Consider the following 25,628-nt stretch of genomic DNA (forward strand, 5'->3'; position numbering starts at 1 on the left):
ATTAAAACATACAATTCCGCTTTATAAGTGTATTCTTCAAAAATATAACAGTTGAGCTAGTTGAACCTCGATCATCCAAACAAACCGCGTAACAGACCGCTTTCCAAAGAAACGTGTACCGAATGCGCCCCCGTATCGCCGCAGGTGCTGGAGGGTCTGGGCGTGCGTGAGGCGAGCGGCGCGGCGGCGTGCGGCTGCGCGCCCGCCGGCGTGTCGCCCGACTCCGGCATCGAGTTCGACCGCTGGAGCGCCGCGCGCGACACGCCGCAATGACACTTCGGCGACGCCCGCTCCGCCCGCGCCGCCGACTGAACGCGCCGCGCCCCCCCGCCCCCCGCCCCCGCACCACCTGCCCCCGCCGCCCCCGCCGCCCCCCCGCACGCTAACCCGCACGTAGGGACGCTGCGTCGAGAGGACCGCGGCCCCGCCGGTAGCAGTGTAGCATCTCTAGACACTGCTATGTCACTTCGCCCCGCAACAACTTTGTTAAACGGCGCTGTAGAAACATAGACATTTCGATGTGACATGCGGCGATGCACCCGCAACCTTCCACAGCTCCCCGACGGAAACCTGCCTGCAATAGAGTCACGCTGCATTGCTACGGGTGTTTCACAGCGTTGACATAACCTCAATAACCTCTCATCCCCACTAGCAACAGTAGTGACGTGCCTATCTTTGTGTGGGCACGTCGCCCACACTCTACCAACACAAGTTATACACTGTCTAAATGTAGTCACTTTGCAATAAAATCTAGGACAATTCGTTACAAATATGCACCCGGAAATCACAGCGAAGCGTCCAGCCATAGAACTGTAATTTGGAAATAAAGTGCAATATCACCAAGTTATATGACAGTGAAGGGCCTGAGTCATTGGAGTTATACAACAATGATACGTCAGTTACTTTGAAAACTAACATCAGCAGACTATGAAAGCGCGACAGTAAGACGCTAAGCACACTGTAACATTTGGATATTTCACTTGCGACGCCACATTAGCGCTGACACCTTCAACACTTTGACACTATAGTGACATTTCGACACTTGACTGTGCTGGTGCAACTTTTCGAAGTGCAAAACATCCCAGATTCGGTCAGTGTCTCATTTACATTTAATGGAATTTTCCAACAATACTACCGCCTGAATTATACCTCAATCCTCAGTTTCTACTTCACGAGTCACTCCCTAAATCATTAGACGACGCGTAATCGCATTTTGTGTCAGACAATGTAAGCAAATTTCAAATACAATAAATTCTTACAATAATTAAAACTATTTCTTAGTCTGCAATTTGCCATCGTGAATGAATAAAATTTCCAATAAATTTGTTTACATTGTCTAATAGGATAAATAGTTAATAATGATCTCGCCGGCGAGAAACAAAATTTTATATTGTAGTAGATATTAATTGTAAGGCCAAAATTATGTGTATGTACATGATTAATGTCAATTTTTGAATATTCCTTTTGAAACGAAGAAATATATTATCCAGAGGTGAAATATGTTTTCCTTGTACAAAATGACTTCTATTGTATATTACATTAAAATCTGTTTCTACGTGTATTATGTTAAACTATATGATGTCAAGGACTCTATATTAAGGTCAATGTTGGCTAAACTAAATATTCAAAAAGTGACACGTTTTAAATGAAAAGGCGACATGAAGCGATTATGCGTACACCGCGACAGGACTGCAGAAGGTACAAACAGTTTGCGCAAACAGCGCAATAGTACAAAACGAAGCGTGATGTAGGTTATAGGATATGTGCAATCGTTGTCGCGACTCTGGGAACGTAGTTTTATAATGTTTACAGCACGTTATGACACGCCGCGATTCGACACTAGGATAACTTAGCACCTTAGCGATAGTGCCAGATGTAATATTGTAATACGAATATATTAATATTAAGAATTTTATAAGTTTGATATACGCTAGGATAATGGATACGTGATGCATTCCTGACCACACTTCTTCCATTGTATGCATTTGTGTCCATTCGTTTTTATGCAATATTTTATTTTTACTTTTTTTATGGATTCGTTCTGTTCGCCTTATCTATCCTCCATGAGGATACTTTCTGCCGGCTCCTCGGGGCTCGGTTTTGTGCCACTGTTTATCAGATATTTACAGTCGACGTGTACTTCGTAGCTACTAGCTAGATAGCGTAGATACACATTTAATTAGTCGGCCGTTAAAGCGCTCGGTCCTCGGTTTGTAGTAGTTGATTATTGTGGATTGAATGAACAACATTTTTTAGAATTGTAATTGAAACTTAGCGTAACAATGATAACTTGACAATCAACGTTACCGTCCGTAAGCAGTTAACTCGTAACGGCTAATTAAATGTATGTTTAGTTGGCGAGCCCGGCTCGTAACCGATAGTTTGGTGCAATTAGACCGAAAATACTGTATTGTATTTGTATTATTGTTCGTGGAAAAAAAAAAAAATTATGTAACCGAGTGCTTCTTACAATTCTTCCATTGTTATTTAAATGTGATTGTGAAAGTATGAATGTGTGTGTGTTAAATAGTGTACATTCACACAAATATAATATTTACAATGAGCACTGCGAGCGGTGTTTTCCTCATATCGTATGTTCGGTCGGCGCGTAACACAAATATCATTATTTCTTTGTTAGCCATGTTACGTGTGCGACCGGCCCTACTACTGTATCTGGTCCTTTTCATATAAACAAATAGTTATTTTACTTCAGAGAATATTTACGAAAAGGATAATAATAATTATTATTTAATAATTATGCTACGGTTTATTTTTATATTGATGTTAAACTTGATTCTCGAATAGCAGTGCCACCATGTACAGTTACAGATTTAGATTTTATCGTTCGTGTCTCGTTTAAGTATTCGTTTAAAGAGTATGTTTAATCAGTTGTATGTTCAATATAATAGTCGATGTGTATTTTTCTATAAATTATAAAACAAACTTGAGTCTTTTCTAATGATACAATATTACTGGAATTCATAACCAGTATAATGTATTGTGGTTCGCCATATTTTTATTTGGTAAGAACTATATGCTGTATCCTCATTGGCATATAATATTTATTTACTTGCTGTTAAACAAAAAAATATATTTTTCTATAGAAACTAATTTCGTCGTCTCTTAAGTGTGTAAATAAAACAAGCTTTAACGTTAAGTATAACTATAAAGTAGTTAATTGTTACGAATTGTAAATTTGTTTTAGATTTAAGAAATATTATCGAGATTCAGCTTCCTAAACACTCAATGCCAATTTATAAAGAGTCAACAATTATCAAAGCCGCCTTTCATTTTAAAGTCGTTGAACACTCGTTATAGGTCTCACTGTAGGCGGAAGGGATGCGACGGTATTCACCTCGCACAAGCGGTTATGGGTGTAACATAAGCTTTAGTTGCACGATGGATGTTATGAAGATTTTTATATTTCTAAATATATCTAAATAAATAAATGGTATATAATATGTAAAGTAGTGCACAAAATCACCAAATGTGAGGCGTGCGGCGTTCAGTCGCGGAAGGTCACAGAAATGGAGATATTCTTGTACCTGTGTATATTACGCTAGTTCTGTTCATAACATAATTATATGTATGTGTTAAACGATGAAGTTGATAACATTTTAGATATCTTTTAGTGCTTTTTTCTATGGTGCAATTGTTAAAATCCTCTTAACCGCCCTAAGTTTATGGCGTTTTGTAACGACTGCACAAAGGTGCAATTTTTACATTGTAGATCAAGTGAAGTTTGTAGCAGCATCACGCCACATGGCACATGTAATATTATTAACCTTGAAACAAAATATAAACACTGTTAAATTACTTCTGCATTTTATTTTACTTATCAACATAACATTTGTGTACATTTTCGCTTTGACTGCCCTGTTCGCATCGAGTTTGAGCTTATTTTTAACGCAATGCAATACGTCATATTCAGTATTCACTTATTCCATTGTAACAAAGAATGATAATGGTAATGAGATCTTTTATAATTATTTGATTTTTAATAATATTATACATATGAAGCCTGCGGTACCGGCATGATCATAATACTACACAGCCGTTTTTTATAAATTTATTTTTTGGTTCCACATTTAATAATTAACGAGCGAACAATAGACATAAAGTAAAAATACGTAAATGGCAAGATAACATAGCATGGTATGCTAATAGACATATTGTGGTTTTCAAAGCTCCACTGGACAACACGGTATCGAAATCGTGTTCTGTGCATTTGTATATTTCGTGTTTTATTAGTATACCTATAATAAAGGAAGCCAAGGGTAGATCTACATTTTCGGGTGTAAGTCGTACTATCGATATCAAGATATAAGAATGGCTGGAGATTGATCGATGATACGTTGCAGAGAAAAGTATAGTACTGCTTATCTTTATCACAAAATTTCTGAAAGAGTATGCAATCATTTTCTGATGCATACGTGTAAACTCTCAGTTACTCTCCCAATCTTTAACTATGTTGGGTTAATTACTAACACGAAAAACAAAGATAAAAATTACAAAAAATAAAAAAAAAACTTTCACTTGAGCCTACTTTTCCAGTAGATCAGAGGTTTCATATCATTTTTTTTTATATTTGTGGAAAAATAAAACACACAAATTGTATCGTTAATTTATTAAAATTTTCAATTAAATGTAGTACAATAGTTTCTATGAATAACAATATAATTAATTTGTGTTACAATTTTCCAATTATAATATTTAAATAATAATTATAATCAGAACTAAGTTATCAAGAATGATTTATATACAGACTAAGTGATATAAAGGGGAGAAACTAAATTTAATCTTAAACGCTTTCTAATTGACTATCGTTGGGTGAAATACTGGGAGCAAGGAGCCCAGTGGCTAGAGCTACAATATATACCTACCGCTACGTCTAGGCCTCTCGTCACTATGAGTTCTATGTAAACTATAGATATTTTATATACGTTTCATATAAATTTCATTTACAAATAAAACAATGTGTACAAATAACACAATCATAGAAGTTACTACAAAATTTAATATTTACATAATATTAGTGCCTTGAATAGATAACACCTATGGATTCCAGCATCTAGTCTTTTGTCATGAACGGATCAAATGTTTTTTTTTACTCATCGTCAACTTAAAATATATTCAACTCTTTTTGTCTAACATTAACTGCGAGTCATTTGAAACCGATACAGCACTTGAAATCAAAAAAGAAAAAAAAATGAAATAGTTATCGTAAGGGTATAAAATTTTTGGCACAACATCGTGCTAATTATTTTATTTTTACTTCTATTTATACAAAAGCTCACCGATTTATTGCTTTTGTTGTATAATTAATTTCATAGTATTTAATAATAGTAATATAGATAAATATTTTTCTCATTTATAGCCTATCTATAAAACTCGAGTCAAGGAATGCTTTAGGAAGAAATAATTCGAAAGGTTTCATTCTTTGGAATGTAACGAAGCTAAAAAGACAGCGGAACTATAAAACAATAATTTATGAGTTTACATAAATATGGATATGTTTCAATTACACTAAGTACACATAAAGGCACCCACAGAAATTTATTATTTTTGGTCCTTCTAATAAAACTCTCATGTAGCAAACATTAACAATTTATTTAAATAAATGGCACTACTAATTTGGAAAAATAAAACCTTTAGAATGTTATGTGCCATCCGAAACGAATAGTACGAGTTCACATGAAGTATTCGCTATACGTGGTAAATAGTTGCTATCGTTATCACTATTAAATAATTGCACTAGCTGCTAAGGCGACATTAAATCTGTTAAAAATATTACTTTAAATTTACTGCCATAAAATATATGTTTACAAACATTACTTATTCCCTACAAATTGTAAATTGGTGCAATTGGTTTTAAAAAGAAAGGCAAATGAGACGAAGTCTCGTTATATAGTGAGTGAGTGGTCCGCGCATATTTATCGAATAAATTATTTATCGCCCGTCGAAGGCCATGCCGTATAATTTGATACTTTATAAATAGACGAACGTATTGCTTTAATACTGAATCAGCTGCAAATACTACATTTATAATGTATATACTTATATTAAACTGTTGTGGGACGAATCATTTAGTGTACCGCATCGATGTCTCTTTGGGCGCGCGATATCTTCACCTGGAAATTTAGATATTTGAGATTTTTTATTAACTTAATATGCTAAACAATAAAACGAGTTGGCCGTGCAAATATACACAAAGAGGAAATAAAATTGAATAGAGTATATTAAATCTACATAGGGAAATAGAAAGTATTGTAAATAAAATGGTAATAAATAGGCGTAAAATATAATAACTGTATGAAAACAACCTAAAAATGCAGTTGAGTATTGTCACTAAGCAAAGGAACGGTTCTTCATTGCTGCGACTCAGAAATGAAATTAATTTGTTTCTTTTTTGATTGGATGTTATTAGTTGCAAATACCAAATATCTACCTCAAAATCATATTTTACAATAAATTTAACTTCATAAATTAATATTCTTTTCTCTTACTGAACATCCTGAAACTTTCTGCAGTTATTTAATAATGTTTGCTAAGTACAGTATACTTACTTAGTAACTTAACATATTTTGTATATAATATATAATCCTCGAACATTGTCCATCCCCAAAAAAATAAAAATAACTCTGTACCGAATTAATTATAGTACTGAATCGAAAACATTAATTCCCAATTATTAATAGCACTATTTCACGATACTATCCGCTGCTAATAATTATTAACAAATCCCTCGTTCCACCGGTCGGTGTAGTAGTTGCTAAAGCAGCTATTAGACGCAAGTCGGTTATTATGAGCACCCCTATCCCCCCTCCCCCCTCCCCCTCTCCCCTTTTCGATTAGAAAGCAATGATTAGAGCAGACAGTCGCAAAGCGGGCGCAGGTGTGCGGTAGGTAAGATGGGCCGTACAGCGTGTACCTTATCCTTGGGCGTGGAGGCCTCGCCGGACTCGAGCGCGAACATCTTCATCTTCTCCTTGAAGGAGAGCTGCTCGGGCACCGGCGCGGGCGCGGCGCGCGCGCGGGCCGCCGCCAGCCGCCGCGCCACCGGGTCGCTGCGGACACACATTGGGTTACATGCGAACTCACCTGCCAGGACACCTCTGTCACTTGAAATTCATCGAAAAAAAAAACTTTTAAATGTATAAATTCATTATTGTATTTTCAATCGAAAACTAAACACTAATTTTGGGTGAATTTAGTAATATAAATTGTTGAATAATGTTTAAAACATTATTTATTTATTTCAATTGAACATAAACACACATCAATGAAATTATATTATATAAATCGAAATATTTGTATTGTTTCTTGGTTAAACCTACCTATTAAGCTTTATCTATGTATAATGAATAAATGACATATGAAAAGGAAATTAAAAGATTACCGATAGACTTCCTGCGCGCCGATGACGCCGGGCGTGTGGGTGTTGAGCGGCGACGTGGTGGACGCCATGGTGGGGCCCGACATCATGCTCTGCGCTTCCTCTATGAAGCGCTGCAATACATACGTTCATTTATGTGTGAAGCATAATTCTGTCAGTTACTAACTTTTGATGTTCATTTGTTATCGTATAAATCTTAACAACGGTGTGATTTTTTTTGTAACTAGTGTCCTTTGTAGACATTTTCAATTATGGCTTACATGTAAAACGACTGATGTTTAATTTGATTTCATTTACAAATATCACATTCCTAAAAACTACTCGGTATAGAAATAAGCTTGAGATTTATAAAAAACAACAAAAATTTAACCCATATTCATTACGTATCTTCTATGTTTTAAAAAATCGTGTATTTACACATATATTTTTTTCAACACTATAAAATGCGGTCGTTACTCACATCGGGGTCCTCTCTGTGCGCGGGCGCGTCCAGCGGCGGCGGCGAGGAGGCGGGCGGCGCGGGCGGCGCGGCGGGCGCGGGGGCGCCGGGCTGCGCGGGGGCGCCGGGGGCGCCGGGCGGCGGGGAGGCGCGCGGCGAGGGCGCGGGGGACGCCGCCTCCGCGCTCTCCGCCGCGCGCTCGTGGAACGATACGCGCTTGTCGCGGGTCGCGCTCACCGGCGACCTGGAAAATTTCATTTAAAAGAAAGATTATTCATACTGTAATATATAATCATTAATACTAATGTACAATATTCTGACAAATAAAATTATATCGTTTCTATTGTAATAAAAAAACAAATACCCAATATTTTATACGTACTGTGGCGCTACATTGTCATGTCCAACAAGGTGCTGCTGGTGCGGCACATGCTGCTGGTGCGGCGCGTGCTGCTGGTGCGGCGAGAGCGCGCGGCGGCCCGCCATCACCGCGAAGGAGGAGCCGCGTTCTGGCGGCGCGGGAGGCAGCGCCTCCCCACTGCTGGTGTTATTCGTCATGTTGCTCGATACAGACATCGAGAGGTTGGATATGCTTGTGGATAGCTCCGATATCCGCGTCTCTTCTGTTGTGTTCTGAAATGGGATATGATTTTCAGGATTAATTTCATATTTTTATCAGTTTACATAAAATGCAAATAATAATTAATAAATAATAATAATAATTCAAGTGACAATGGTGACGTCATAATCCACGATAATGACATCGATATACAGCATAGTTTCTTGATTAAATCAAAATGTCATCTCTTTTCTGAAATGATCTCTATCAATATAAACAAAGAAAACTATACAGTGAAAAAATAAATATTAGTCTTACAACATGTGACGAATATCCATTGACGATTTCGGTTCGCGTGTTTGTCTTTAATATCGATTTAGGTTGCGGCTGCGCTTGCGAGTGCGGCTGCGGTTGTGGTTGCGGATGCACGTGCTGCGGCTGATGCATGTGCGGCTGCGGCTGCGGCTGCGTGCTGACGTGCGGCCCGTGTGATGTCCGCAACTCTCTCTCGTGGTCCAATATCTCCGTTGACATTGACTCATCTTCGGGGCTGCCCTCTCCAGTACCACCCTCGTCCTGTAATGGTGGTTATAAATGTTGTTATAATGATAATTATATTATAATTAGAAATGAATCATTCGTTATTTGTCATGAATCTTTAAAAAAAACTTTCAAAAGCTCATTAAAGGAAAACGGTTTTTCTCTATGATTTACCTGATCATCCTGCGTGGCGCGCCTTTCGAAATCTCTCTCGAGCTGCAAAGCGCGTAGTTGCTGATTTTGTACCGGTGTGCGCGATGATCCTAACGCTAACAATTGCGCTATAGCTGCATCTCTGAAATTAGAAATTCTCTAAGTAAGTCCTACGTTAAATTCTAAAAAAGGGGACCGAATGAAAACTTCGTCGTGTATTTTTATATTTAAATAAATGTCCAACATGAGTAACCTTTCTTAAAATCATAAGATTTATCCAGTTATATGCAGTCTTGTTGCCTCGGGGACGAGGATATAATAAAATTGAATAATGAATCACCATAATACGCAAAATGGTCGAAATGAAAAATAAAAACAATAGCAACACAGGCTGATACTACTGCTCGTTAAGCTTAGCAAGTTAACATGATCTAAATTGTATTTCTCCATAAGCTATTCAAATTTGTGTTTTTATTGAATATAAATGTATGTATGTGTATGCGTGCGTGCGTGCGTGCGTGCGTGCGTGCGTGTGTGCGTGCGTGGCGCGTACCTGCGCGCGCGCGCGGCGGCCCGGCGCGCCTCGGCCTGCCGCTCGCGCTCCTCGCGCTGCCAGGGGTTGTGCGGCGCCAGGCCGCGGCCCGCGCCGCCCGCCGCCGCCGCCGGGTACACCGACACCGCCGGCGGGTCCAGCGCGCTCGCCACGTACCGCTCTGCGACACGGATATCGTGTTTGATATTCAGTTTTTGTACTCCAACGCGGTGACTTACATCAAATAAATAGACTTGGAAAGATCTGCGACCACCGCGGATATAATATGCATGATATGAAAGAAATGTTGTCATTAATACTTCGGATACAAATAAACTAAAGAAATTAAACTAAAACGTTCATATATATAGTTCTGTATAGTTTATTTTATATTTATAATGTTTATAATGTTATTATCAATCCAACTTGTGTGAATACATCAACAGTAACGGTTAACTATAAGTGACGATTGATTTCCTCACCATCATCCGGCTGCACGGAACTGGCGCCATGCTGGTGCGGCATCTCGTCCACATCTTGTTCAGGTCTACGGCCGTGAGGCTTGGGGGCCACTGGGGGCTGAGACCTTTGTGGCGATGGTGGCCCAGGCTGGTGCCACTCGTAACTGGAATGTTTTTAGGTAAAAATTTCAAACTCAATTTCTTTATTCATGTAGACTTTTACAATTGTTTTATAATTTAATTTTTTTAAACTACTACTTATTTGGAAGGTCGCTAGAAGAATCGGCAAGACTCAAAAGTTACTTTTTTACAGAATCTCTACTTTCTCTTCTTTTCTTTCTTCTATCATACTTTCTACTCACCGTTGAGGCTGTTGTTGGACATGTTGGTTGTGATAATGCGGGCTCTGGTGCTGCGAGTGTAAGTATTGCGAGCCGTGCAGTTGCGGAGACGGTTGCTGGTTCTGAGGACTCATGGCTTGCAAAGCCTGCATAGAGCCTTGCACGTTCAACAGACCCTGCATCGAACCTTGGGCGTTTTGCAGGCCATGCATCGAGCCTTGAACATTTTGCAATCCGTGCATCGATTGCGAAGTCTGCATCCCATGTACCGAACCTTGTGTGTTTTGCAAGCCGTGCATAGAGCCTTGTGAGTTTTGTAAACCTTGCATGGATCCTTGAACGTTTTGCAACCCCTGCATTGAGCCCTGAACGTTCTGTAGGCCCTGCATTGAGCCCTGTACGTTCTGCAATCCATGCATGGAACCTTGAACGTTTTGCAGTCCTTGCATTGATCCTTGCACATTTTGCAAGCCCTGCGGTGATGAGCCATACAGCCCCTGGGGTCCCTGTCCGTACCCCGTGTGCACGTACATCTGCGGCATGACGGGCTTTTGGTACTGCATATGTTGATGTTGTAGATGTTGATGTTGGAGTTGTTGTCTTCTATTTACTTCTTCGGACATTTCTGCTAGTTTTGCAGCCCTTGCGTTCGCTTGGTTTACCTGAAATAATGTATATTAAGACGTATAATTTTCGCGTATTTCTTTAAGTAAACTATTATTTTAATAATTTACTAGAACAATTGTAACGTATTATGTTATACCTGATGTTGTTGAGCGGGACTTGGTTCATTTGATTGTTCCGAGGAGTTAAAGTGAGCAGACTGAGGCCGCCCGCTACCGGAGGAGCGGAGAGATGACCACCTGCTATAAATGAAGGGAATACAAATGCTAAATGTTGTTTATGAACTAATTATTAGGAAAATATGAAGTACATTATATCATTGGACTTTACTTAATAACATGAATTTACTACGATATTACTAACCTGTCTTGTTTGTCGTGTACCGACGACAGGTTCTGGTAGAAAGAGTCGCCATGTGGAGTCGATAGGTTGTGGCTGCTGCGTGATTTGTTCGCCCACGAGTTGCTTGCCACCGATTGGCCACCCGGGCTTAATGGACCACTGCCAGCGAAAATAAATAAAAGAGCTTTACAATTGCTTTTTTTTTGCAGAAAGATGAATGATATAATGTTTTTTAATGCTGCTTGTAATGTCTATGTGATATGCAATAAAACTGGTTCAATAACTTGAAAAAATAAAGATCCAAAAAAAGAATACAAAGCAGTGTACACAAAAAAAGTGTTGCAACTCACGCGATGTTCGCGTGCGCGTGGTGCGCGTGCGCGTGCGCGGGGGCGGCCGCCGGCGCGTGGTGCAGCGCGGGCGTGCTCTTGCTCGGCTTCACCGGCTCGGCCGCCAGCCGCGCGGGCAGGTCGCGCTCCGACGCGCGCCTCGCGCCCGCCACACCCGCGCCACCCGCGCCACCCGCACCACCCGCACCACCCGCGCCACCCGCACTCCCACCTGCGATATTTGTCTTATGTTAAACTATATTATTGCAATTTTGGAGCTGTTACCTCAAGAACGAACAAAAAGAGACAATAGTAATGTAACAAGACTGAAAAGCGAAGCCTTACAAGCCAAATTTAGAAAATCAAACATAATATAATTAATAAAGATTTTAAAAATTAATCAAGATCGTTTTTTTTTGGTTAGTTATGGTGTAAATATAATTATTAGAAATGAGCTATTATTGGTTCTTTTTCTAGTTGAAATCGGGCTGCAATGATTAATTACTCGTGCAAAATACAAATCATTCACTGATCTAGTTGAAATATAAGAACTTTCAATAAAAAAGAGTTCACTTAAAGCTGAACAAATAAGACATGTTCAGTCAAGAAAAAAAGATTTACAAAAAAGAAGAACGAAGGGAAACATATAATGCGCTTAAAAACGAAACAGAAAATGGCATTGTCAGATAACAGCATAATATAAAAAAAATTGCGTCCACATAGTGCAGTAATGATGTCCATAAATATTACTCAGGCACTATATACTATTCAGACTCTTAAAGCTAAGGTGGTATATTAACGTAAGGTACAAAAGCGATATCAGTGAATATTATTAATTAAATTCTAGTGTTACATTGTATAATTTAATTTAATTGCGTTTACTATAAAGCATAACTTATAACGATATTTTAATGAAACTGAGATTAAATACGTTCTATAACAAATAAAAACTTTCAAAAAATAATTTAAAAACGTTTTACAATTAATTGCACACATCACCTTCAATAATAAAATATTATGTGACTCAAATTACACCTTATCATGCCATTAAAAAGAAAAAAAGTCAACAAATACACAGTGTCACGATACGAATAAAAACTAAAATTGGGAGTTCACGATAACCTGGACAAAATAAAAATGCAACGAAAGTGCCCATCTAGAACGAAAGGTAAAAAAAATACGTAAAAATATGCATAAAGGTGCGGACAGCAACACACCTATTTCATGCGCTGTGTGGGGAAGTCTTACGAGAAGTCGTGTCGGACGAAAGAAGCAATGATGTAGGGCAGCTGTGAAACCTGTCGCTGCGGCTCAGGTCGGGGCAGCTCAGCGCCAGCGCGGCGCTCCAGCCCGCCCCTGACCGCCCCGACCTCTCCGACCGCCCCGACCGCACCGACGCCGCCGACACGTCTGTCGACGAAGCGCGTTTGCCCAACATTGCCACCACTCTTGGCACGCTATCGTCCCTATCGGTACTCGCACTCAAACGAGACTCTTCACTCTGATTGAAGTTTTCAGAGTTCGCACTGCCCTGATTCGATTTTAGCTTTATATTTTCTAGAGTTATTACCCTCGGTTTCTTATCTATGAATTCGTTGAATACGAAACTTCCGTTAATGGAAGCATTCGTGTCCGTATGATCCTCTGAAGGTAAATTTGGTAGTTCAAATTCGTTTCCTTGCGCTAGAGTATCCTCACTGCCACGTGAACCGAACTTCGACCAGTCCTCTAGCTGTATTAAAATACTTTTGACCTCATCTTCAGACATTTTACTAGTTTTACTTTCTGTAGATATAGCTTTACTCTGTTCGTATTGAATATCGGCTAAACTAGTGCTGGTGGGTAAACTGAGTTTATGTTTGGGAGAGAAGTCTTGTCGGCCACTTAAATTTGGACTTGACTGACAGTGTCTTTGATAACTTTTAACGCAGTATTTCAGATTAATTGCATTAAAACGTTTCGTTAAAGCTTTAACTTTACCAAATGCTGGCCGATATTCATCTGGTGATTTCCAGGACTTCTTATCAACGGTGCCTAATACATTTCCGTTCATACCATCGTCCTTTACTTCTTTACTGACTAAAATATTCTGGGGTTTTTCATCAAATACAGCATTGCGTGATTCGGAAGTGGAGTACGTTGATGCATCATCTGTGTCTTCAGACTTAATAGAAAATGATTTGGACATATTAAAAATAGTTCTCCTTAACCTACTATGAACGTCTTGTAAATTTTTAAATTCTCTATTTAATTTTAATCCTAATTCTAACTTTTGGCGAGCGATTTTTACCGAATTCGATGGTTTCATTTCTATCTCTGAAGGGGAGGGCGGTGTTTGGCACATGGCATCGGCGGTTTCCGGTTTTCTTTCTTCTGATTTATCTAGTGAGAGTGAGGGTAAGATCCTGCGTATTTTTGGTGTTGCAATTTTTTCGTTTACACCATCTTTTTCTACGATTACTGGGTCAAAACTGGGTTCATCAATGTATGGTATAGGTTGTGTTTCAGGCTGTGGTGTACGACAACATTCGCACGCGCTTACACAGTCCCCTACACCAGTGCATCTCCGTCTATAGCAATCCTCTTTAGCACGCTCATTACACAAATCCAACATCAATTTAGTATTGATAGGTTTCATTTCCGGCGGCAATATAATATTCTCATCGCTCGACTGTTCATAATTAGTGGGAGGTTCGGGTACCGGTGGTGGAATTTCATATGGGACATGAGTATCTTTTTGTGAGTAACTGTTTGAGTGCGGATCCTCATCGTCTTCGCAGGTGAAGGTGAATATAGGTATTTGTCGTTGCAACATTGGTCCACCGTTCAATTCTGCCAGACAACTAGGTGTTTCTGGGGATAAATCTTCTTGAAGCTGATCGTTTTCCCTGTCTAAAGTTATAATAAGTCTTGGTATAGAACCGTGATAATAAGACTGAAAATCCTCGCTTTCATCCGTAGTACTAGACTCTGACGACATATTTCTGAGAAGATGACAACGGTCATAACATGGGCGTCGACCGTAGCCTGTAATTAAATAATTCTTTTAAATTTTTATGCTGTACGTATGAAACGAAATGACGAAAGCCAAATAAAAGAAAAACGAACCAAAATCCTGAAAATTGAACGTCGAATTCAACCACAGAAAACAAATACAAAAATCGCAAAAAAAAGTCTAAAAATATATTTTTGATGTCGTTTGCCTGCAGTAGCAAGTTCGGAGAGCGGCGATGTTGGCTTCAGCAAAACCGGGATAGGATTTATACACATGCCGGAATTACGACGCGCTCGATCTTCGTATTGGATTTCATCATCTATGGATTAATAAGGAGATTATGTAACAATATAGACATTAACATAATTACTACTATATGAGGTCACCTCAAAAATAAAATAAAAGTTTTCTTATCATTAAGCCAACCTGAAATATCATAACAAATCATTAATATTCAAGGAATTATAAATTAATATATAACAAACCTTGTCTGTTTTGGCTGTAAGTTGGCTGATGTAACAATGTCGCCAGGCCATGTAATACAGCGCCTTGCTTCGCGACTTCCAATGTCACCGTCGGCCCCGTCCTTACTAAGTACTCTGCCGCCTGAGCAATAAATTAAATATAAAATGAATTTAAGACCAAACATCAACGATAAAGCGACATAATATTATTAAAGATTATCTCCTTTTTTTGTCTATTTCTTTTTCTAAAGATGCGCAATACATAAAAAAATGTCATTTGTGTATAAATAATAAGTTCTTGTATATGGATTTATGACAGGACATAAAGTATTGTGGCGTTTCATTAAAAATACTTGAGGGCAAATACATTTCTTAGGAATAATTTAATTGTAGAACATACTAAGCGTAGACGCTAAAGCGAGGTTTTCTACAGCTTATGTGTTAATCCAGATTAACCACACACAGATGAAATATACCAGTATATACACTATTTTCATTCAAATCCGTTTAGTAGTTTCTGCGTAAACATTCGTCCTCCTCGCCTCACAAACGCTGATTTTTTTTTTAACAAAACTAGCTTAAGACAATAATTTAAAGAATGAAATAAATAATTTGAATTTGAAATACAACACGTGTTCGGACCCAGCGTACCTTCTCCTGCGAGATGCCGACGAGCGAGTGTCCGTCGACGGAGAGCAGCTGGTCGCCGGCCGCCAGGCGCCCGTCCGCCGCCGCCGCGCCGCCCGCCACCACCGACTTTATGTAGATGCCCAGCTTGCTCTGGCCCGCACCCTGCCGAGTTATATTTAGCTATTGGTCAACTGCCTCTATAGTTCTTACCAATACTTATATGATACTAGCTGAACAGTCCGCGGACGAAACCGCGAGCTTAAGTATTTTTATAGCTAATTTGTACTTGAAACGGTGTTTGGTACTCTACACATGCGTACATTCATCCATCTTCACAAACTTCCACATTTATTATATAAGTAGGAGAAGCATATTGACTGATTGATTGACACTGATTCGAAATTCATGTAATTCCTCACTTGTCGATTATTTATTATACTGCATATATCACAATTAAAAAGACAAGTTAAAGTCAGTAGACAGAGACGCTTTATTTTTGCACCTAACTATTCTAGAATAAATGTTTGTGTGTTCGCAATGTTTGTGTGACAGGTGGCGCTGGAGCGCACGCACCTTAGCGGCGACGATGCTGAGCCCCATGCCGCTGGTGTTCTTGTGCAGCTGGATGATCTGCGGGCGCGGGTCGGGCGCGCGGCGCGGCGGCGCGCCGTACGCGTGCATGTACACCGTCCACAGCCCCGCCGCGTGCGGCTGGTGCGCGAGCCGGCACAGCCCGCCGCGCTGCAGCGGCGCCACGAACTCCGCGAGACCTGCAAGGTTATACGCGTCTTACGTTGTGCTTTCTTACTACAACTATGCATTTAGAAATTGGTAACAAAATACAATTTATATAGTGAATCAACAGAATATGAAAAAACAAAGCTTAAGTTTAAACTTAACTTGCGACACTAATAGATGATGCAGAATAAATTGGATTGCATCGATGTGTTCGTAAATAGGCTAGTTTGAGTTAAATAAAATTCAGGTTATTATTAAAATAAAGTAAATATTACAATGGTTTCTATTTACCTGGTGGAACACCTCGAACCACTTCAGCGCTGAATCCATCACCAGGAATCAGTAGAGCTGCGCCCAACCATTCGTTCTCTTCCAACCTTATCTGTATGTCAAATATTATATTAACATTTTATTTAGTGCAATAAATTTTCAATGTAAATGATAATATACCATAGAAGATGAGAGAAATACTCCCTTGAAAACTTTTTGCGTGCCAAATTTTAGTCTTGAATTTTTGGCTCTAAAATTTTAGTACAAAATCCAATTTACGAACTGATTAATAAAATGATATATGGTCTCAATGAAACATTTTATCAGTTGAACATGAATCCAGAGCATAAAAACACGCTCTTTTTAACTTCACTGTATTATTGTAGGTTTTTTTTAAGGACCACACATTTTGACCCAATTTAAATGGACAAATATAATTCAATTTTTGTATACTTATCAAGGATCGCTTACAATACAAAAATTAAATGAGTTTATGAGAAATTCTCATTAAATGAGTTTATTCATCATTATCCCCATTAAGAAACAACTAAATAATTCCCTTACGTATACTTTGCATGTAGGTGTGCATGATAATAAAAAGCGTTTTTATAGGTTATTTAAACATTGCGTGCATTGATGTATATCGCGAGCGCGCGCGCGTACGCACCTCGCGGCCGTCGGCGCGGTAGAGCTCGTCGGCGAGCGCGCGCGCGTGCGCCACGGCGGCGTCCAGCAGGTCGGGCGGCAGCAGCGGCGCCAGCAGCGCGCGCACCTGCACCGAGTTCAGCTTGAAGCACGCCGCCAGCGCCGCGCGCACCTCCTCCGCCGTGCGGTACTCGCCTTGGATCAGCCGCGCTGTGCCATTCGTACACTGATTAGTTAGTTACACCTAGTTTTTTTTGATAAGTTGAAAATCAAAGAAGCTGTATGTGAAAATTAAAAAAGTAAAATTTTTACTATTTAATATAAACCATTAAAATGGATATAAACATTAACAAAACAATGCACTAACCGGCCTGGTGCGTGCGCGCGAGGTGGCAGTCGGCGGCGAGCTCGAGCCCCTGCCGCTCGGCCCACGCGGCGAGCAGCGCCAGCCGCGCCGACAGCGCCGCGCCCCACCGCGCGCTCACGTTGCTCGGCTCCGTCACCAGCTGCACGTCAGACAATGCTTCATATTGCATTACACATTCCATTGCAACACAAGGTTTACTCTGATATAGATAAACAATTATTATACTTTGTACTCTTTTTTTAGTTTAATATGACGAAATCACAAAATGTTATATATTTGGTAGAAACAGTTCAGTATTTTTAAATTATTTTTAAATCTCGGACAAGGTAAGGTCTAAAAAAACCTCACGTAAACCTTAGAACGTGACTGAAGCGCACCTTATTGAACGCAATCGCATTGATGAAATGGAACAGATGCGAGAACAGCTGTATGGTGAGCGCGGCGTTGACGCGGCAGCGGCGCAGCAGCACCATAGCGGCGGCGAGCGCTTGCAGCACCGGCGCGGTCGCCTCGGTGCCGTCCGCCGGCGCGCCGCCGCCGCGCGCCAGCTCCGCCACCGCGCCGCGCAGCTCCTCCGCGAAGCACGACACCAAGTTGCTGAAATACCGAAACCAGTTCCAGTTTCAAAATTGATACCGAATAATATAAAGCACATACCGCACATTCCAATTTCAAATTTGTTTATTTGAAACCAAATAACAAAGCACGAAGTTAGGGGACATTGACACATGTCATTGTCACTGCTCATGTCATTGTGTGTTAACGCCCGCTTCCACGCATAAAGTAAATGAATAATTTGGATAAAAAATCCACAAAAATAAGAAAGGTAGATTAATTTTACTTGCTCAAGGCAATTTTATACAATAAATAAGGTTAATATAGTAGATTAGAAATAATTCAAAAAGCGAATACTTATAATAAAAGTTTAACAAGCATCAAAATTATATTGATTATGCAACTAGTTTTATATTAATACCACTAGTTTCAAGAAAAAAAAAAATATGTGAAATCCTTTTTTATGACATTTGGAAATGTTTAATAAGTTTAAATAAAAAGAATGTTTTTTTTTTTTTATGTCACAGCGGGCAACTGAGCTGGTGGTTCGCCTGATGGTAAGCGATCACCACCGCCCATGAACATTCGCAGAGGCTCAGACCTCTGAGAATGCGCTGCCCGCTTTTAAGTGATAAGGGATAAGGAAAGGATTGATGACTGGAAAGAAGGAATGGACTGGGAAGGGCTAGGAGAAGGAAATAGGCCTCCGGCTGTGTTAATATACTGACCTGAATGCATTTTGTACAGTTGTAGGCAATAGTTCCTGTGCTTGAGTTGAAAACGACGATATGTGTCGGTCACATTTCAGGAAGTGCAACAGTTCACTAGCGTTCGCCATCCAAAACGCTTGAGCGGCGGAATCGGTGCATCGTTCCTGCAAATAATTCATGAAAAATGTTTTAATATTAAGACATCAATACATATAATAATATTAAAATATTTTACGTCAGAATCTAACAAAAAAGAACTATAATTTCAAGGACTCTATTCTGTCACCTAAGTTCTATAATAAAAAAATACATTACCCCTCATAAATCGGCAGAAGAACAAGCTGTCGATATAAATAACAAGATATTAAGGGGTCCAAAGTGGGCCGTGACAAGAATCAAATTACCTGAACGGTGGCATGTATGAGCGTCGCGACGTGATGTAGGAAAGCTGTCAATTTGTGAGCCCTCTCGGTCGGCGTCAACTCGGGCCGGTAGTGGGTTGATGCGCGATATCTAAAATAAGTTTATCAAATATTAACACGCTTGCTTACTTACTACTTTATCGTATATTTTCTCTTGCTGCCGGATTATTATTTTATTTTTATTTAATAAACAAAAATTCAAATTCTAAGTTTGTTTCCTAAATTCTTTCGAGAAATATTCGTCGTAATCATTATGGACTACAAATTTTCAATAGCCGTATTATGAATGAATTATTCGGTGTATTTCTTTAATTTACTTTATTATATAACAGGATCAGAAATAACTCAGTGATTAATGTCTCCAATTTCAACAAATCCAAGGACCAAAAAGTACCACTCCTACCAACCAACTTGAAACCTAATAGAATACCAGAGTGTGCAGACAAAGTAGAACCCTTATTGAAACGTAAAAATCTGTGTGGCATCAGGTGTCGGGTACCTAGCGCACAAGTAGAGCGTGTAGACGGGCGCCAGCTTGAAGGCGGGCGCGTGCGGGTCGAGGCGCGTGATGACGGCCGCGAGGAACTGCGCCTGCCCCGCCTCCGGGAACTCCAGCACCGCCGGCAGGATCGCCTCCTGCCCCGCCCGCCAGCTGCCGCCGCTCCTGATACATGATATACCATTTTGTACCAGTGGGACACAACTAAATAAACACATGTGCAAGTGTTTTCATGCGTTTGAATTTAGGTAAATATTTCACGTTGAGAAACGAAAGAGGGGAGGGGAGACGCCCCGTGTTCACGATCGATGGAACGGGATATGTTCGTAGAACACGAAGGCAATATATTTGTAGATTTGTCGGTTTGATAATGAAGAGATCAGTAGAGATGATTTTGTTTCCATATAATTAATAATTTGCCGCATGTCGGTTTTAATTGCATTGATTTCTTGATGTAAGGATTTTCATCCATCGCCTGGAAAATATTCCAATCCAACTAATTAATCCGTATAAATTATAAAGATGGTTGAAAATGATGGAAATATTAATTATGTGCTATTATTAGGTAAATAACAATAAACATATAGGAAAACGTAGTTATCCAAAAATATGCATTTTGCGACGTAATAAAAAACGAGAAGGATAGAGTAGTTTTTTTTTTAAACGTTAAAATTTTGCCCCATCTAAATAAATGTCTATAATATTTATTAAGTATTGTTTAATCTTGATATATTGTTTAGTTAATTAAAACGTTTCTTAAGACATTTTAGATTCATTTATTGGCACAGGTATATTTTAAAGTTAAATACAAAAATATACTATTTACTAGCTGAAAGCCCCGGTTCGCCCCGGTAGTCATTTGTCGTGATTAAAATAATATAAAGTATCTTTTAAGTAGGTAAAACAACACATAGTTTGCATATTCGATTAAAATCGGTTGACTAGTTTAGACGAACAACGTGATACGTAATTTATATATATGAAGATTAATAAAAAATTACTGGAATTAATTACCCATAATTAATGTGACATAATACCTTGCTAAACAATTAAGTGTTTTTTTATGTCTTCGTTTTAATTTTTTTGATAAATTTCTTTTTTATAAATATTAACGTAGGTACAATACAAAATGTCTTTATACAAGACGTACAACTTTTAACAAAGGTAACATTTTCATAAAGCAATTTATTCAAAAGCACTTCAACTACAAAGTTTCATCGCGCGATGCCTTTAATTGTACTATTAAAATTATTCGAAAGCTAATGCTCAGAGAAGATACTACACCCTTAGTTAGCTCTTATTAATTTATATTTCAGGACGAAAAGCGGACGTTATTTCACATAAAAGATGACGCAAACAACACGAAATATGTTTATAGTTAGATATACAATTGTACTGAAAAAATAGTCTTCTCCCAAAAGTACCTCATTGATTATCCGGTTTTATATATAACAAGAAATCCTTTCTAGTAAGCCCGGTGATCTCTTGTACCTTGTAAATTAATTTAGCGGACCCGTATTCGGAGTAATTTAAGAAAGTTTTCCCTTAATCCCATGAGAGTAGGAAACCGCAAGCGTGGCGGGAGTACCGAAACTTCTTTGCAAATATGTACATAAATTGTTTACGTCGATATATTATCTACTTAATACGATATAAAGATACATACTGAATTATTATAGTACCTAAGTGTCCAAATATAATAAACTTCTGCTATGTACATAAGGTTAAAAAATTATTAATTAATATATATTACAACATCTATCAAGCACTGCTCAACATTCGTAACAATAAACATGTACATACAGTATAAAAAAAAAACAGAAAAAAGTTAGCAAAATGACAAATAACAAAAACGAAATAGCAAGCAAGGGTACCTGTTCTCGTGCCCGGAACCGCCGCTCTTGGCGCTGCATATGCTCTTAGTCTCGACATTGCCGTCCAGGTCGAACGTGGTCTCGTAGTTGTCCTTGTACTGCGCGTGCGCGTGCGCGTGCGCCCGCGCCTGCTCCTGCTCGCTATACACACCGGAGTGCTCGTCCCTCGCGTACTCGTCCTTCGAGTCGGACACCACGAGCGACTCGTTGTCGAGCTTCAGCGTGTTGTTGTTGTACGGCTGGTGGTCGTTGTACGCGTACGTGTCGTGCGAGCCCGGGCTGCCCGCTCGCGCGAACTCTGCGTCGTTCGCGTTCGAGTTCGTGTTCGTGTTCGCGTTCGCGTTCGCGTCCGGCGCGTGCTCCGCCGCGTGCGACGCGAGCGACGCGGGCGACATGGCGCCGCTGTCCGCGCCCGACCTAGTGTTCGAATAGACAAGCGCATGTTCCGTGAGCCAGTGACACACATGCAAAATAAAACAATGGATGACGACATACAGCACAAGCGTTCGGATTAAACAAAATATTAAAAAAAATATATATTAATGAGTGTTCGTGTCATGATACTAAGTTGCTGATCTAGTAGTTTTAAGGTGACATCTACATTCTAACTAGACGACATCGATAAAAAGTTAGATGAAGACATATAGGAAAGTGTACCTGTCGTATATCGAACCGGAGCCGTAGTGTTGCGACTGAGTGAGGTTTCTGTTGATGAGGTTCTCTTGGGCGGGGTCCACGAAACGGAACGTGGAGACGCGCCCAAATTTCAGCAAGCAACCGTGCTAACGAATATAAAACGTACATTTCATTTCATTCTTAAAATAGGCTAACAATAAAACTGCAAATTGTCTGAAAAAAGATTTACCTTGTTGCTTTACCCTAGTAAAATGATATTTCGCATGATTATCTACATCAACAATACACCTAAAAGTAATTTTTTATGTTGAAATTTAATACAGGGAGTATTATTTTAGACAACGTAGTTTATAATATTAGTAATTCCTTCTAACATAGTCCAAACAGATATGATATATATAAACAGTTTCTTTTCTATTTTAATTTCATTTTTTTGTATTAAAAATTTTCTTCTGCATAATATTTTTATTGTGGGAGTCGAGCACGCTTCGGCACGAATTGGGCCAGCTCGCACCGGGGAAGTACCACACCCCCACAGAAAACCGGCGTGAAATAATAGCTTGCTATTGTGTTTCGTACGGTGAATGGGGGAGCCGGAGGCCCATATCCTTTTCCTTACCCTTCCTTTATTCCTGTCATCAATCCTTTCCTATTCCCTTCCCTATTAAAGTCGGCAATCCATTTGTAGAGGCGAATTCTGCAATTGACCTTACGCCTTTTCAAATGTTCATGGGCGGTGGTAGCGCTTACCATCAGGCGACCCACCAGCTCCATTGCCGACTATGCCGACTTAAAAAAATAAAAATGTTCAACAGCTCAGTATTGAAATCGATAAGGTTGCATGTAATGAAATTCATTAGCATACATGGATACACATATTATATATATTATAAGTACATGAATAATTAATATATTAATTCATACAAGCACCTATTATCTATAATAATAACAAATAGTAGTTTGAAATTCATCCCAAGGGATTAACATAATAATTATAACCAATTTACATACTAGCACGCACATTATTATATATTACATATTATTCACGTCCGTAGTCTATATTGAAAATTAAACAGTATACATAACAAGCACGTGCATGAAATTATATTCTTAGTAATCTGAAATAATTATTCAAACCACATTGCCGTTATAACCACCAAAGTTTAATTCGTATTATACATACCCTCTAAAGGGATGGCGGCTAATTCTGAATATTTTATGAAGAACCGCTCTACATTCCCACACAATTATATTCTTTTAGCATTCAATAAACACCAGCGAAACCCCACGTACTATATTGATTTCCAGGAAACATATTACACACGTTAATAATATAATGGAATATTATTTCATCGTGTTATTACGTAGGATAAGGCACGTTGATTTGAAGGAAATATGCTAGGCGTGAAGAAGAGACAAACAAACAGAAAGTATACTTTGCCATTTATAATATCATTAGGGATAAGATTAAGCATATCTTATTTCATTGGTGAGGATGAAAAATATCACGGATTTATAAGCAATAAAATAATTAATTTCAATTGGGATTTGAAAAAAAAGCATAATGTTGATGTGGCAATTTTTAATTTCAAAAATTATTTAATTTAAACCTCTATCAAATAACCAATTATCTATCTGAAAAATAAAAAGTAAAAACACATTACACATATTCAAACATTTCGTTTAGGACCGACCCTACTCACAGGAATTCATTTATAAACCATTTTCGAATTTACGTTACCACGAAAAAGATCGTATCCAGCGATAACGTGCCTCACTACCCTTTGTTGCGTATATATATATAAGTACAAAAGTATTTTCCAAACATTCATTCACTCATTCATTAACGTTCTTCGTTCACGGATTCCCTCAAAGCTACAATACCTGCAGCCTCGCGGTATGCATAGTCCTCCGCCCGTTGACGTACACGTGCGCGTCCGCATGCAGCGGCGTCACCGTGTAGCCGCCGCCCTCCGCGCCCGCGACCACGCAGTGCCGCGGCTGTATCGACGGCCCGTACAGCTGGAGCGCTGTGCCGTTGCCCGAGCCCACCTATTGCAAATAAATTTATGTTATGAAAATCTATTGCGAACGGCCTATATCACTCGAAAAGGATCTTTTCTCAGTAATGCTACTTATAAGCACATGTGGATTACCTTTTTTCATGGTATTTTTTATATACGTAGAGCGTTTGAGTTAAATATTTAGATAATACTATTGTTTAGATACTAGCCGATCCATGCTTTAATATTAAAATTATTTTTTACTTTATTAAAATTTTCCAATAAAGGAAAATCAGAAAAGAGAAATACCTTGTAAATAGTGGCTTTACTCGTGGTAAACTCTACTCTACTCGTGAAATGAAAAAATTTGAACTTAGAATCGGTCCAGTAGTTCCTGAGATTAGCGCGTTCAAACAAATAAACTTTTTAGCTTTGTTATTAGAAATTAAAGGCTTTTTAACGGACTTTAAACGCGATTAATCATAATATAATTTAAACCAACGTTTCGAACACTTTATAGCGAGCGTGGTCACGGGGAAACTGTTATGTTTATGTTATTAGATCTTAAAAACAGCCAACTTTACTGCAGGTACAGCGATAAGTCTGACTTCTTCGTCTGACAGACTTTTTAAAGATTATCGAGTCTGCGATAACGGTGCGTAATTTGAGATGTTAAAAAAACGAACAAAGTAAAGCTCCCAAATTAAATTACTTTTTGAACTTATTTAAACAGATGTTTTACTACTTTATTTGTTATTTAAATCCAGTGAAAACTCATGTAAACAGTAGCTATTTATTTGTACAAAACCACAATTTAGACCACTGTAATTCAGAATGAAAGTGTAAACTCATCGCTTTGTTAAGTTATTATGATAAATAGCGGTACTTTTCGAGCAAAAATTTAACAAAGGTTATACGATTCATATCTAATAGAAAATTAACTTAATAACAGTATCTGTTCTTAAATGCATGTATGAAAGTAAGATTCGATGTTCTTGATAAGTTCGATGATGCCGCAACACGTTATATAAAATAAAATATAGTTTAAAAAAAACTAAAAAACACGCTTTTCAAGCACATCAAACTAAAAACTATAAAATAATT

At 38.8% G+C, this 25,628-nt stretch overlaps 2 protein-coding genes across 7 annotated transcripts in view; one reads left to right on the forward strand and one right to left on the reverse strand.

Moving 5' to 3' along the window:
- Window positions 1-358, forward strand: part of LOC119831128 (dual specificity protein phosphatase Mpk3-like) — a 10,877-nt gene extending 10,519 nt beyond the window's left edge. Inside the window, exon 5 of one of the 2 annotated variants that reach the window (XM_038354386.1) lies at window positions 145-358. In XM_038354386.1, the coding sequence (XP_038210314.1) occupies window positions 145-273 (129 nt within the window). In that variant the 3' untranslated portion in view covers window positions 274-358. The remainder of the gene's footprint in view (window positions 1-144) is intronic. The other variant, XM_038354387.1, reaches the window with a different exon arrangement.
- A 4,343-nt stretch (window positions 359-4,701) lies between these two features.
- Window positions 4,702-25,628, reverse strand: part of LOC119831022 (afadin) — a 60,836-nt gene continuing 39,909 nt past the window's right edge. For 3 of the 5 annotated variants that reach the window (XM_038354234.1, XM_038354237.1, XM_038354238.1), the window contains 26 exons: window positions 24,406-24,573; window positions 22,543-22,667; window positions 21,886-22,302; window positions 20,012-20,176; window positions 19,495-19,603; window positions 19,109-19,254; window positions 18,203-18,422; window positions 17,826-17,964; window positions 17,481-17,668; window positions 16,835-16,925; window positions 16,379-16,575; window positions 15,827-15,967; window positions 15,197-15,317; window positions 11,738-11,948; window positions 11,409-11,546; window positions 11,185-11,287; window positions 10,443-11,083; window positions 10,102-10,244; window positions 9,641-9,800; window positions 9,109-9,229; window positions 8,713-8,970; window positions 8,218-8,468; window positions 7,857-8,079; window positions 7,400-7,509; window positions 6,923-7,067; window positions 4,702-6,131 (listed from right to left, as the gene is read on the reverse strand). In XM_038354234.1, coding sequence (XP_038210162.1) covers window positions 6,087-6,131; window positions 6,923-7,067; window positions 7,400-7,509; window positions 7,857-8,079; window positions 8,218-8,468; window positions 8,713-8,970; window positions 9,109-9,229; window positions 9,641-9,800; window positions 10,102-10,244; window positions 10,443-11,083; window positions 11,185-11,287; window positions 11,409-11,546; window positions 11,738-11,948; window positions 15,197-15,317; window positions 15,827-15,967; window positions 16,379-16,575; window positions 16,835-16,925; window positions 17,481-17,668; window positions 17,826-17,964; window positions 18,203-18,422; window positions 19,109-19,254; window positions 19,495-19,603; window positions 20,012-20,176; window positions 21,886-22,302; window positions 22,543-22,667; window positions 24,406-24,573 — 4,776 coding nt within the window. In that variant the 3' untranslated portion in view covers window positions 4,702-6,086. The remainder of the gene's footprint in view (window positions 6,132-6,922; window positions 7,068-7,399; window positions 7,510-7,856; window positions 8,080-8,217; window positions 8,469-8,712; window positions 8,971-9,108; window positions 9,230-9,640; window positions 9,801-10,101; window positions 10,245-10,442; window positions 11,084-11,184; window positions 11,288-11,408; window positions 11,547-11,737; window positions 11,949-15,196; window positions 15,318-15,826; window positions 15,968-16,378; window positions 16,576-16,834; window positions 16,926-17,480; window positions 17,669-17,825; window positions 17,965-18,202; window positions 18,423-19,108; window positions 19,255-19,494; window positions 19,604-20,011; window positions 20,177-21,885; window positions 22,303-22,542; window positions 22,668-24,405; window positions 24,574-25,628) is intronic. The other 2 variants (XM_038354235.1, XM_038354236.1) reach the window with 2 other exon arrangements.

Source organism: Zerene cesonia, chromosome 13, assembly GCF_012273895.1.
Source record: "Zerene cesonia ecotype Mississippi chromosome 13, Zerene_cesonia_1.1, whole genome shotgun sequence".
In the NCBI taxonomy this organism is placed as follows: Eukaryota; Metazoa; Arthropoda; class Insecta; order Lepidoptera; family Pieridae; genus Zerene; species Zerene cesonia.